At 54.7% G+C, this 13,070-nt stretch overlaps 1 protein-coding gene across 1 annotated transcript; it reads right to left on the bottom strand.

The window, feature by feature from the left end:
• Positions 1 to 10,092: 10,092 nt before the first annotated feature.
• On the bottom strand, positions 10,093 to 12,667 carry CD248 (CD248 molecule). Its single transcript, XM_079104169.1, has one exon. The coding sequence runs from the start codon at positions 12,627 to 12,629 to the stop codon at positions 10,311 to 10,313; it is 2,319 nt and encodes a 772-aa protein (XP_078960295.1). The 5' UTR covers positions 12,630 to 12,667; the 3' UTR covers positions 10,093 to 10,310.
• Between the last annotated feature and the right edge of the window lie 403 nt (positions 12,668 to 13,070).

Genomic DNA, 13,070 nt, shown 5'->3' with positions numbered 1-13,070 from the left:
GAGCCTCCGCTGGGAGACTGGGGGGTTGGGACTGGGATCATATGAAGGCGTATCCACTCATGTCTGGCAGTTGGGACCAGCTGATGGCTGAGGGCTAACCAGGCTGGACACTGGTCAAGCACACAGGGCCTCCCTATGGGGTTGGCTTCCTCATAAGCATGGTGGCTGAGTTCTCAGGACAAGTACTGAAAGAATGAAACTATTGTTCCTTCTAATCAGAAGCCACACAGCAGATTTTGCCCCTTTCCATTGGTCAGTCATTACAAAGTTCCACCCAGTTTTAAGAGGACAGAACCTATGATCCAACATTTTTTGTTTTTTTTTTTTGGTGGTGGTGGTACTAGAAATTGAACCCAGGGTCTTGTGCTTGCAAGGCAAGCACTATACCAACTGAACTATATCCCCAGCCCCTGATCCAACCTCTTGATGGAGGTTTGTCAATGTCACATTGTAAGAATAGGATGTGGATGGGAGATGTTAGTACCATCTTTAAAAATGCAGGCAGTTGGGCTGGGGTTGTGGCTCAGTGGTAGAGCACTTGCCTAGCATGTGTGAGGCACTGGGTTCAATTCCCAGCACCACATATAAATAAATAAAATAAAAAGGTTCATCAACAGAAGAATGAATTTTAAAAAATGCAGGCAGTCAATTGCCAAGCCAATTGTCGTTCTTAACTGATGGACATCTATACAGTAGTCTGCATTTTAACTTGGTAGTACTGGGCGTTGGACCCAGGGGTACTCTACCACTGAGGTAAATTCTCAGCAATTTTTATTTTCTATTTTGAGATAGCATCTTCCCAAGTCCCCCAGGCTGACCTTGAACTTGTGATCCTCCTGCCTTAGCTACCCAGGTAGCTGGGATTACAGGTGTGTGCCACCACCAACTTCTTCATGATGCTGGTTTGAAGGAGGAAGGCAGTGGCATGTTAGATGTGGGCCAATTGGGGGCAGAGTGACCTGCTCAGGTCATTTACTTGGGCCTTCAGGCCTGCAGTAGGTTTAAGGTGGCCACAAATTCTTTGTAAGTCCAACCTAGCCTCCTGGCAGATTCAAAGCCAGGTGGAGAACTGAGGCCCCCAGCCAAGAGCCACAGAGGCCTGCAGCCTCAGGAGCCGCCCCAAGTGAAAACAACAGATCCCAGCCAAGCTGACCTCCAGAATGGCGAGAAATAAGACATCCCTGTTGTTTTAAATCATTACATTTTGGGATGATTTGTTACTTGCTATAGTCACTGACAGAGGCCCTGGACCCTCATGAGGGAGAGCGTTGGGTCGCACAGTGGGAGAGGGAGAAGGGATCGAAACCTCCCTTGTTTGGAGGACAGCTGCCATCTCAAGTCTCCTGATGTTTCCTGTTCACATTTTGGGCCTCTTTGGGAACCAACCTCAAGCCAGGATGCTCCATTTAAAACTGTTCTCAAGAGCAGGGTGCAGTGGGCAGGACCGTACTGAATTCAGGACTGAATCAGGAGAGTAAGGCAGGAGGATCACAAGTTTGGGGCCAGTCCGGACATCAAGGCAAGACCCTGTCTCAAAATAAAAAATAAAAAGGTCTGGGGTAGCTCAGTGGTAGAGTACCACTGGGCTCAATGTCCAGCACCACACCCGTAAAAATAAACGAACCCATTCTCAAGAGGAAAGCTTCCTCCTGAGCACAGGCGCAGGTCCTGGCTCCCAAATCCCAGAGGCCTGGCCTCTGCTGACTGAGGCTTGGCCTGGGCTGCATGCAGCATGCCCAGAACAGAGCCCTGGGTCCCAACTCCCACCCGTGCCCATGCCACTTCTGTCCTCTGTCTCAGTAAATGGCACCAACCGGTCAGCTGCTTCGACCAGACGCCTGCATGGCAACCATTCCTTCCTCTTCCTCCTCCTGCTTCTTTTTCAGCTGTTTGGTTTGGTTTGGTTTTGAGGTACTAGGGATTGAACCCAGGGGCACTCTTCCACTGAGCTATATACTCAGCCTCAGCCCTTTTTCAAATTTTTGTTTTGAGACAAGGTCTCAAACTGGCCTCAAATTTGCAATCCTCCTGCCTCAGCCTCCTGAGTAGCTGGGATTATGGGCATGCACCCAGTGCTAAGGCCACCACCCACCTGCGACCACTCCAACTTCCCCTTCTCACCGCCACTTGCCTCACAGTCCACTCTCCCAACTCTAACTAGATTATTATTTTTTTAATTTTAATTTTTTTTTTTTTTAATTTTGAGACAGGGTCTCACTAGGTTGCTTACAGCCTTGCTAAGTTGCTGAGACTGGCTTTGAACTTGTGATCCTCCTGCCTCAGCCTCCCGGGGCACTGGAATTACAGATGTGTACCACCATACCCAGCCCAACTAGATTATTTTGAAGATCTAGAAGTTGTCACATTTCAGGCATGATCATCTCCTTCACCACCCCTCATGAAATCAGTCACCCAGGATTCTACCCACAAAACACTGCTGTAGACTCCCACCTCCTGGCCAGCCCAAGTCCCCACCCAGCTTGCTCCAGACCCCTGGGGCCCCTCCCCCATTATTCAGAGTAGTAGTGACTTAGAAATGAAATTCCATCTCCAGGACTCCAAGAGACGGTCTCAAGTGACTGCTGGTTGGTCACCCCCACTGTGTCTTTCACTCAGTTCCTTTCACTTCCTTTCTGCTGCTCACCATAAATTATGATTATTTGGGACTTTTTTGTTTGCTACTAGGGATTGAACCCATGGATGTTTAACCACTGAGCTACATCCCCAGTCCTTTTTATTTTTTATTTCGGGGTGGGGGGTCTCATTAAATTCGTTGAGGCTGGCTTTGAACCTGTGATCCAGCAGCCTCGCTCTCCCAATTTGCTGGGATTACAGGTGTGCACCACCAAGCATGAGGTTTTGTTTTTTTTTTTTAATGTTTCTTTTATGAGAATTAAAGTCATGGGAGGCAAATGGCTACCAGTGGAGATCCTTGAGTTAGAGGGAACCTGACTCTGCCACTACAACCCCTTAGTGACCTGGGCAAGTCACTTATCTTCTTTGTGCCTCAGACTTGTCATCTGCAAAATGGGAGATAACCATAGAATCTACTTCAGAGGGCTGTCACAGGGTTAAATAAGATACTACACCACCATGCTTAAATCAGGGTCTGCACAGGAAATTCATTTACGTTTCATATATACTCTTTACATCTAGCCTGCAGGTAATTTGATAGGTGCAGAATTTTCCACTTGTACATCAGGTGGGCACACAAAAGCTTTGGGTTTTGCAGCATCTTGGAGTTTGGATTATTGGATGAGGAATGCTCAACCTGTAATAGAGAAAAGGCTTTCTCTCTCTCTCTCTCTCTCTCTCTCTCTCTCTCACACACACACACACACACACACACACACACACACACACACACACACCAGCAGCCACAGCACAATCTCTGGCACACAACCGGTGTCCAGTGGGTATGCGTTGAGTGAGTTCTGAGAGCTTCCCTGGGGTTAGCTGGGCTCAGGGGTAGAGTAGTGGAGCTGCTCTTGTCCTGCAGCCCAGACCAGCAGAGGGGGCAGTCCTTGCTCCCCCATCTGAAGGGCAGCGCTTCTGATCTTCAGTTCGTGGGCCTGAGAAGGGCTCCCAGGCGTGAGGTGCCTCCCAAATCCTGCAAACCATGGAGCTCTGTGTTCCTCCCCGGATCCAGGTGCCAGGCCCCCAGATGCTGGGAGCTTCTCTGGGTGGCAGGCCCTGGCAATTTTTACAGATTTCACCTTTCCTCTTAGGTCACACCCCCTGCCTTTCGTTCCCCAGGGCCCATCAGAATGCAGTACTTGCTGAGGGGCTCGGTGTGTCGGGAAAGGGAAGGAGGATTAGAAGGAACCAAGCTAAAAGTGGGCTGTGTCCTGAGGATGGGAAGGAGACTGCCGCCCCTGCTGGGCACAGGCCAAAGCGCCCGGAAGTCAGACTCAACTCAAAGCTGGAAACACAGATGGGATAAGTTGGTAACTGCACATCAAGCGACAGCTCTACTGCATCTGCTCCACGGACCCATTTCTGTCCAGAACATCAGCTGAGACGAAAATCAGCTCATTTTCAGTAGCCAAGGTCACACTTCAAAAGACAGATGTAGTTTTCCTTTCTTTGACTGCTTTTTGTGTGCCTGTGTGTGGGTATGGTACTGAGAATTGATCCCAGAGGAGTTTTACCACTGAGCACATCCCCAATCCTTATTTATTGATTTATTATTTTGAGACAGTGTCTCACTAAACTGCTTAGGGCCTCACTAAGTCACTGACGTTGGCCTCGAACTTGCAATCCTCCTGCTTCACCCTCCCAAATCTCTGCAATTTCGGGTGTGCACCACCACACCCAACCTCTTTGCCTTTAAAAAAATGTTTTTTAAACTGACCAAAACAAAAATACTTCTTTTTTTTTTTTTTTTGGTCAGGCATAGCAAACATACTCACAAGTAGAGAACATTTCACAACAAAACCCTATCGACCACAGGTTCTAACATTATCTATGTCATGCTCATTTTGATTCATTTTCTTTTTAAAAAAAATCCCTGATATTATTTCATGCCTACATTCTTCAGGATGCAGCCTTTAAGAAAGATGAGGGAAAGCCCAGTGCAGTCGTGCACACCTGTAATCCCAGCAACTTAGGAGGCTGAGGCGGAAGGATTGCAAGTTCAAGGCCAGTCTCAGCAACTTAAAAAGACCCTGTCTTGAATGAAAATTTAAAAAGGGGCTGGGGATGTAGCTCAGTGTTAGAGCACTTGGCTACTATGTGTCAGGTTCAATCCCCAATACCAAAACAAAACCAAAAATTTTCAGTACAATAGTTTCAATTTATGTGTTTTGAAAGCACCACATATCATAAGACAATTATGTCTATAAAAATTACAAAAGTATAAAGACTAAATATTTTAATAAAGATCAAATTGAAACCTTTAAAAATTATGAAATGAATACATGATCATTTAGAAACTCAAACATATACAGTCATACATGGACTGCCCTCCTCTACTGCCTGCTTCACTTGGTACTGGGGATTGAACCCAGGGGAGTTTCAACACTGAGCCAAATCCCCAGTCCTTTGTGATATGGTTTGAGTGGGTGACCCCCAAGTTCGTGTGTTAAAGGTTAATCTACAAATTCATATGCTGATGGTATTGGAGGTAGGGCCTTTGGGAAGTAATTAGGGTTGTGGGAAGTCATGAGGTTGGGGGTCCCATGGTGGCTTTATAGGAAAATAAAGAGAGACTCAGGCAAGCAGCTTACTGTCTCCCCATGCGACACCCTCCACCATGTTAAGCTGCAGCAAGAAGGCCCTCCCCTGATGCCGGCACCTTGATTTTGGACTTCCTGTCCTCCAGAACTCTGAGCAGAATGAACTTCTAATGTTCATAAATACCCGAGCTATGGTGTTCTGTAATAGCAACGGAAAGCAGACCAAGAAAGTCTGTTTCCCCAGTCAAGCTGGAAAACCAAGGGTGGGTGTGTTAGGCCTCACTGTTTGAGGTGGCAGTGCTGGTGGTTTCTGGGACTCCTGGCATTGTGCATTTTCAACCTTGACTCTGTTTTGAGCTCCTGATTCAGGTATGGGAGTTTTGGGACAGTCCACCTGGATGACCTCCTACCTATCCCAAACTCTACCTATCCCAAAGCAACTCCCTCAGCCCACCCTCTTGATCCCAGTACCTCCTGCTGGGCCTCACCACCTCTCAACCTCATTACATTAGGAATCAAATTTCAGCGTGAGATTTAGCAGGGACAAAGCACGTCCCAGCCACAGTACTGACCGTATCATGCTGTCTCCCCAAAGCGGCCTCTCCTGCGTCTCCTCCTCTGTGAATGGAGCCACCCAGGAGACAAGTAGAGCCCCACAGTCACTGTTGGCCTCTTGTCCACACTCAGTGAGCCACTGGGTCCTGTTCATGCCTTTTCTCAGTTTTGCTCTCTCCTCCCACTCCAATGCCTCAGCTGCCAATGCTCAGGTCTCCATTCTCCCTTGCCAGGGCAGTGCCCTAAGTGAACTCACTGTGCGTGATTGCTGCTCTCCTCCTGGTCACTTTTGTATCCTGGTCCCTAGTGGAGTCTCACTAAATACTGGATAAATGACTGGACAGATGGATGAATGACAAATTACTGTGGCTATAATAGCTACTAGAGTATCCCCATTTTTCATATAAGAAGGCAAACACAGAGCCATTAGGGAATTTGATGAAGTTTCCTCAGTCATTAAGTAGTGGCACTGGAAGCCATCCGAGGCCACAAGATGCAGACTGCTGGCTCTCCCCAGTGCGCTGGTAGGCCTCCGGGTGAATCCTCCCTGAACCCATGGAAACCACACCAAGCCGTGGGCTGCCAGGTGCCCTGAAGTCGCAGCTCACCGGGGCTCATCATCCAGACCCCAAGTTCATGTCTTATCATCCACCCAAACCACATGTGACTAACTTCCTAGGAGAGGAAGGCTGAGTCCAGCGTCATCAGCCTCCCTGAGAGTCCAGGCTTGGAGCCTCACTCCTAAGAGCCAGCTGCTAGGAGGAGGGCACTTTGATTAGAGACATGGCTGACAGGTCTGGCCTGGCTCTGACAGCCAGGAGCGAAGATTCCAGCATCCGCCTGGGTTCAGCCTCTGCTTCCTCATCGGGTCAGCCAGGGTAGATGGCTTGACTCAGGCAAGTACCTTCAGCTCCATGTCTGTAAATCGTGACAAGAATGGCATTTACTAAGAATGGAGAATGTTATGGATTTTAGATGGATTAAGACATGTAGGGCGGGGGTTGTGGCTCAGTGGTAGAGCACTTGCCTAGCATGTGTGAAGCACTAGATTCCATCCTCAGCACCACATACAAATAAATAAATAAATAAATAAATAAATAAATGTCAATCAACATCTAAAAACTATTTTTAAGAAAAGATGTAAAACCCTTAGAATAGGATTGGACGAATTAAGTACTTCAAGTATTTGCAGTTATTTTCATTTCTTTGGCACCAAATCCTACTGCCATTTATAATGGGAAGAACTCCACTCTCCAGGCCTGAGGTCGTCCAGAGGCAGCTGTGGGCAAGGTTGGCAGGCACACTCCACTTGGTACTTAGCAGGTGACAATCCCCACTCTAACCCAATCTGTCCCAGTAATGCTCCTAGCACTGAACCTGTCTCCTGCCCTCCTGAGCCCCCTCTACAGTGAAGGAGTGACCCAGAGAGAACTTTCAGATGTGAGTATGAGCACTGAAAGAGAGGTCTGAAGCGCTGCTTGATGTCAACGTCCCTTGAAGGGAAGCCATGACCTTTGGCTTTCACACAGGGCCTCTGACCCAAACCCACACAGCCAAACCAGCAGCCTAGGGAAGGTACCCATGCTGTGGAGCGGTGGCTGGGGAGCAGGGAAAACCAGCCCTAGGAGTGCTGCGTCTCCAGGTGAGAAGCTGTGCTTTCACCCTGAGAACAGGGATTCCTGGGACAGAGTCAGCCAGAGTCCCACCAGCCACTTTAAAGACCGTGTCAGCCCATGTGAAGACCCCTTGGGGACGGACTTCCAAAAATGCCTATGCCACCAGGGGAGGAGAGGGAGTCGGCGGAGTTTTAAGTAACACAAACATTTAACAAATCAAGCAGCTAATTCCTGAGCATTTAGTATGCTCTAGGAAAAAGGCCGGAGTAAGGCCTCTCCCAGTGGCTGTAAGTCCGCGGTGCCAAAGACAGGTGGCGCTAAAGATTCATTCACCGACGCCATCTGCCAGGCTCTCCTCCGTCCAGAGAACACGGAATCTGACGGAGCCGGTGAGTATAGGAAGGAGAGGGCTCCAGGACCGAGTTTGGGGCATCCTGGTCAAAGACTAGCGGGTCTCGGCATACCCTGAAGCGGGTAAGCGAAGCAAGCCCCCGAGTGGGCGGGGCTCTCCTCCCAAGAAGGTGGAGCCTAAGCATGGGTGGGGTCGTGCATTAGCAAGAAGCGGGGCCTGAGAGAGAGGCTGGGCCTCGCTCTCTACCTGGACGGTATGTGTGTGCAGTTTGTGGAGACTTTAAGGGGCTGTGGGAGGCGGGACTTGTGGGCATCTTCAGTGGGCGGGCCCCAGAGGAGGGGCTCTGCTAGGTGAGCTGTCACCTGTGTGAGGGCGGTAGCTGTACCTGGCGGGAATTCTCTGGATCCACTGGGTGGAGGGGCGTGGCTTGTAGCTGGGGGCGGAACCTGCGGGAGAGTTGAAGGGAATTTCACACATTTCCTTGGAGGGCGGAGTTTGCGTCGGTCTCTCCTGGGCAGAGTTAATATCTCTGCAGCAGAGTCCCAGGTTCTGTGAAGGCCGGAGCTTGCTGTCGTGTTAGGGCAGATAATTGCGTGAGACCTCCGGGAAGCCAAGACAGGCAACTGCGGTCTGCCGATCAAGCGAAGGAGGCGGGGCCTATGGTGTTAGTAGGCGGGACCGATACAGTTGAGGGGAGGGGCAATAACTGCGGAATCTCTGAGCTGGCGGGGGGACAAGCCACGAGGCTTTGGGGGCGGGGCTCTGGACCGCTCCCTAAGGGGTCTCTAGACAGCAGAGGTGGGCGTGGTTCATGGCTTCAAGGGGCGGGGCTGATAGTGCTGGAGTCTGGCACTCCGGGTTGGGCGGGGCCTGAGAGTCAGTGGGCGGAGCCTGAGACACAGCTCTCGATCTGGGAGGAGCCGGGACTCGGAGCTAGCGGGGGCTCTGCCCTGGGAGGCTGTCTGTTTAGGCCCGCACGCAGCTCCGCATCTGGTGCTCATTACCGGATGACAAAGAGCCGGCTCTGGGCCCCCTTCCCTGTTCCCATCCCCCCTTCGACTGCAGTACATTTAACTCCCTCGTGCCCTCGGGGCGTTCTGGAACCCTTGCCCTGGGTCACCTGAGGGAGCTCCAGTCCTTTGCGTCCCGGGAGATCTTGTCATTCCCCAGTCTGCGCCCGCACCTCCTTCCCAGACCCAGGTGTCTGAGCAGCCCTGCGGCCCCCGGCCCCATACAGCAAACCTCCCTGGCGGCGTCTTGGAGGTTAAAAGCTGGGCAGGATCTGGCGGGGGCGTCTGGTTTGAGTTAGGGGAACGTGAGAGCGGCGACGAGGGGCGGTGCGTAGCCTTCCCTCCGCCCCCTCTACGACCCCCCGGTTAGTCCACAGCTCGGACCCCCCCTCTCCGGGTCGCCTGGGGCCCAGTCCCTGAGCCAGAGGGTGTTATAGCGCTCCAGGTGGAGAAGGGGCATTGGACCACCCCTCCTCGCCCGCCCCGGTGGTGGTGGTGGCTCTGCCCCTTCCTAATTAGAGGCCCCAGAGACTGAAACTAAAAAAATTATAGAGGCAATGGGAACCGGCGCCACCCCGGCCCCAGGTCCCGCCCCCTCCCCCCAAGGCTGTGAGCCCAGGATGAGGGAGGTTACCCCACACGCTGTGATCTTTGACCTGCCCATGCTCCAGTTCCTGGGACACTGCATCCCTGATCAGCCTGCGCCCTCGCTCAAGCTGGGCCCTGCTGAGTTCTCTCAGACCTGGCACCAACCCCATTCCACATGTGAGAAGAGGAAAGTGGGTCCCTAGCGGCCCTCTTACTTCTCAGGCTGCCTGCGGAGCTGATCTGGGATCTCTCTTGGGTTGGGCTCTCTTCCCCATCCTAGCTTCCCCAGAGCAGAAAGGAGGAGGAGACTCCAAAAGCACCCACAAGTCCAGGGCAGCAGCATACGTGGGTGACCCCCTGAGTACCAGCCCCCAACTCTAGGCAGACTTCGGGGATGGGGAAAGTTACTAGAAACTCATCCCCTAAATGTCTCCTCACTTCCCTGAATGACCAGCCCGGGAGGCTACTTTTCCCCCTAAATCCCAGTTTGGTTCCAGTTCAACAGAAGCTCTCATCTCAGGATGCCCTGAGGGATTCAGTCCCACCTTCCTGGAGTTTTGGTAAGAAGAGGAACAATTATAGAATTCTCTCTGTGCCAAACCTCAGACTCCTGGGCTTGCTGTGCAACTGTGGGCAAGGCTTTGCCCTCTCTGGATTCCTCTTTCCCCGAGAATCCCAAAGCATACTCTCCCTTAAGGGGGTCTTACCTTACCTAGACAAACTGAAGGAAGAGCCGTTCCTTTTTGTCCTGAGTCCTCCCAGACCCCCCTCAGGCATCAATGGGGGCCAAGAGCTTTGAGTGAGGTTGGCACCCCATTTATTGGAGAAGAACCCAGCACCCACCCCCTGAGGTCCTGAGGGCCTTGGTGTGTCCTCTACCATGAGTGCTGGACCCGGTGAGCAAGAAGCCTTCTGTCCAGGTGGTAGCCCCCCGTGGGTCTCTGGTGCAGCCTCAGCCATGTGTCCAGCGCATGTCCCTTCCCCCTACCCTGCAGGGGACATCTGTGCCCCATCACACGCTGGTTCTGCAGGTCTGTACCCCTGTGAGGCTGCCTCTGGGGGCCATGGGTTCTGTTGGGCCTTTGCTCCCGGCATGGGTGACCCAGCGATAGCAGTCAGTAATACGCTTGTTGGGCGCATGGGGGCCACAGCGGGTGCAGTACACAATGCCCAGTGCAAGCAGGACAACCAAGAAGACACATGTGGGCACGAGGAGTGCCACCAGCAGCCACCGGTCATCCCTTTGGCTTCGACCTGCCAGACCAGCCTCTGCCAAGGCTGTTGGGGCTGCCGTAGGTGCCACTGAGGGCAGCCACAGGGCCAACTTGGGACTGGAGCCACCTTCCCTTGGGACTTGGGGGGCTTTGGAATGGACATGTGTAGGGATGATGGGTGAGGTCTGGTTAGTAGGGATCTGAGGAGGGAGGGGAGTGGGGAGAGCTGGGGGTTGGGTGACAGCAGGCACAGGGATTTGATGGGCAGGGGTCACAGGGGACCTGGAGGTGGGGGGCAGAGAAGGCTGGACAGTAGGGATGATGGACAGCTGTGGGGCCTGGGTTCTGAGGACTAGGACATCTGGGGCCAGAGGAGATTGATGGGCACTGGGGGTGGTGTCAAGAGGGGCAGGGTTAGGTGGGATTCTAGGAAAGTGAGTGGTGGTCTGGGTATCCGCTACCTGGGTGTTGGGAAACATAGGGGAGTGATGGCCAGGGAACAGTTTGGGATATTTGGCTGAGATCATGGGAGGTTGGTGGGCGGGGGGCCGTGCTGGGTAAGTGACAGAGCTAATACGGGGCTGGTGGGAAGAGGGCAGATCTGGATAGTTGGTTTCAAGCATGGGGAGCTGGTGGTCAGGAGGCACAGCTGGGTGTGTGGCAGGGACCAAGGGGGGCTGAAGGGCAGGGCTCAGGGGTGGGTAAGCGGCAGAGATAACAGGGGTGTGGCGGGCAGAAGGCAGTGTGGGGCGTGTAGCAGAGACTACCATGGGCCGGGTGGCAGAGAGCACTGAGGAATGGTAGGGGACCCTAGGGGCACTGAGCGGGGGTGGCCAGGTGGGCTCCGGGTAGGGTCTCCTGGGCTCTAGGTTCTCTGGGAAGCTGGGTCTATAGGCCAGGCCAAAATCTGGTGGCTGTGTAGGCTCCATCCACAGGATCCCAGGCACCTCTGTCCAGCCACCATCGAAGACCTCCCAGGCCTCATCTTCATCCTCTTCCTCCCCATCATCCAGCAATTCATCTCCAAGGTCCTGGGAAGCCCTGGCGCCCATGGCCCCTGCGGGACTGCAGCTGATGCCATCTGCCTCAAGCTCGTGACCCTCACTGCAATAGCACTCGAAGCCACCAACGTAGTTGACACACATCTGCTGGCACACACCGGCGATCTGGCACTCATCCGTGTCCACACAGCGGTGGGGCTCATCCTCCGCGGGCCGGAAGCCCAGGCGACAGTGGCAGCTGTAGCCTTGTGGCCCCCCAGGCTCACACTGCTGCTCACAAGGGGCCTGAGCACAGGGGTCCTCGCAACTGCGCCCATCTGCTGCCAGCCGGAAACCCTCTGAGCAGCGGCAGGACACATGACCATCTACCTCCTCCACACACTCGTGATCGCAGCCCCCGTTGTCCGGGCCACAGCCAGTCCCTGGGCAGAGGGGCCCCGTCTGGGACCAGCCCACACCACCCTCAGGCTGATTCACGCACAGCAAAGAGGCTCCCCTGCCAGCCTGGCACTGCACGGCAGCCACGGAGCCGAAGGGCAGCCACTCGAACTCCGTGGAGACCAGGTGGAAGGGCGTGGTGTAGACGGCCGGGCCCGCCTGGCCAGCTTCCTCTGGCAACGCGGGGCAGGCACCCTCGAAGCCAAACTGGCATAGGTAGCCGTCCACCGGCAGCGTGCACGAGCCCTCTTTCCAGCGATGCTCACCACTGGCCTCAAGGGCCACACAGCGCTGGGCCGGGCAGGGCCCTAACTGGGCTGACTGGCCCCAGTTGGTGAAGGCCGTGTCCTGGTCTCCCGTGGTCCACGTGAAGCCACGCAGTGGCCGCTGCTGCTGGCACTGCCGGGCCTGTCGCTGCAGCCCGATCCACAGCAGCTTGTTGGCGGGGCCGGCGCCCACCAGGCTGTCCACGCGCCGGGCCTCCTCGGGCGTCCGCGGCGTGGCCAGGTCGCCCCCCAGCTCGCGGCAGGCCCGCCAGGCCTCCAGGAAGGTGCGGCGTTGCGGGAAGAGCGCGTAGCAGCTGCCGGGACCGCAGGCGGCGCGGGGCTCGACGTCCCAGGAGTCCTGGCCCAGCGCGGGCACCGCGGCCGCCCAGGCCAGCAGCAGGCGCAGCAGCATCGCGACGCCCCCCGACTGGCCCGGCTCGGGCTTGGGGCGGCTCTTGACAGGGGGCGGGCCTGGGGCCTCCGGCGGGCGGGCCGGGGGCGGGCCCCGCCGGGCTCAGCCCTTGTAAGGAGCGGGCTGGGGCGGCTGCCAGCTCCCTGCTCCCGCTCCCCCGGGGCCGCGGGAGCAGGAAGCAGTGGGGTGGGGGTGCTGGGGTGGGGGCGGAGGAGGGGAAGAGGCACAGTTAGCCGGCGCCCCAGGGCCCCCAGGCGGGGAGTCCGGGAGAGGGGGACCGCCTGCCCAGAGGCGGCCGAGCCTCCGAGAAACCCCAGCGAGCGCCAGCTCAGTCCGGGGGCTCCGGGCCGTGGGGTGAGGTCGCTTCCCAGACACTCGCAGAGACCCGAAGCAGGACACACCGGGCTCAACACACCCCTGAACGATCTCACAGCTCACATG

Source organism: Sciurus vulgaris, assembly GCF_902686455.1.
Source record: "Sciurus vulgaris genome assembly, chromosome: 11".
In the NCBI taxonomy this organism is placed as follows: Eukaryota; Metazoa; Chordata; class Mammalia; order Rodentia; family Sciuridae; genus Sciurus; species Sciurus vulgaris.
The sequence above is the reverse complement of the archived record's forward strand: the minus strand, read 5'-3'. Positions and strand labels throughout refer to the sequence as shown.

Coding starts and splice junctions, on each gene's coding strand:
- CD248 (XM_079104169.1), bottom strand. CDS start 12,629: ATGCTGCTGCGCCTGCTGCTGGCCTGGGCGGCCGCGGTGCCCGCGCTG.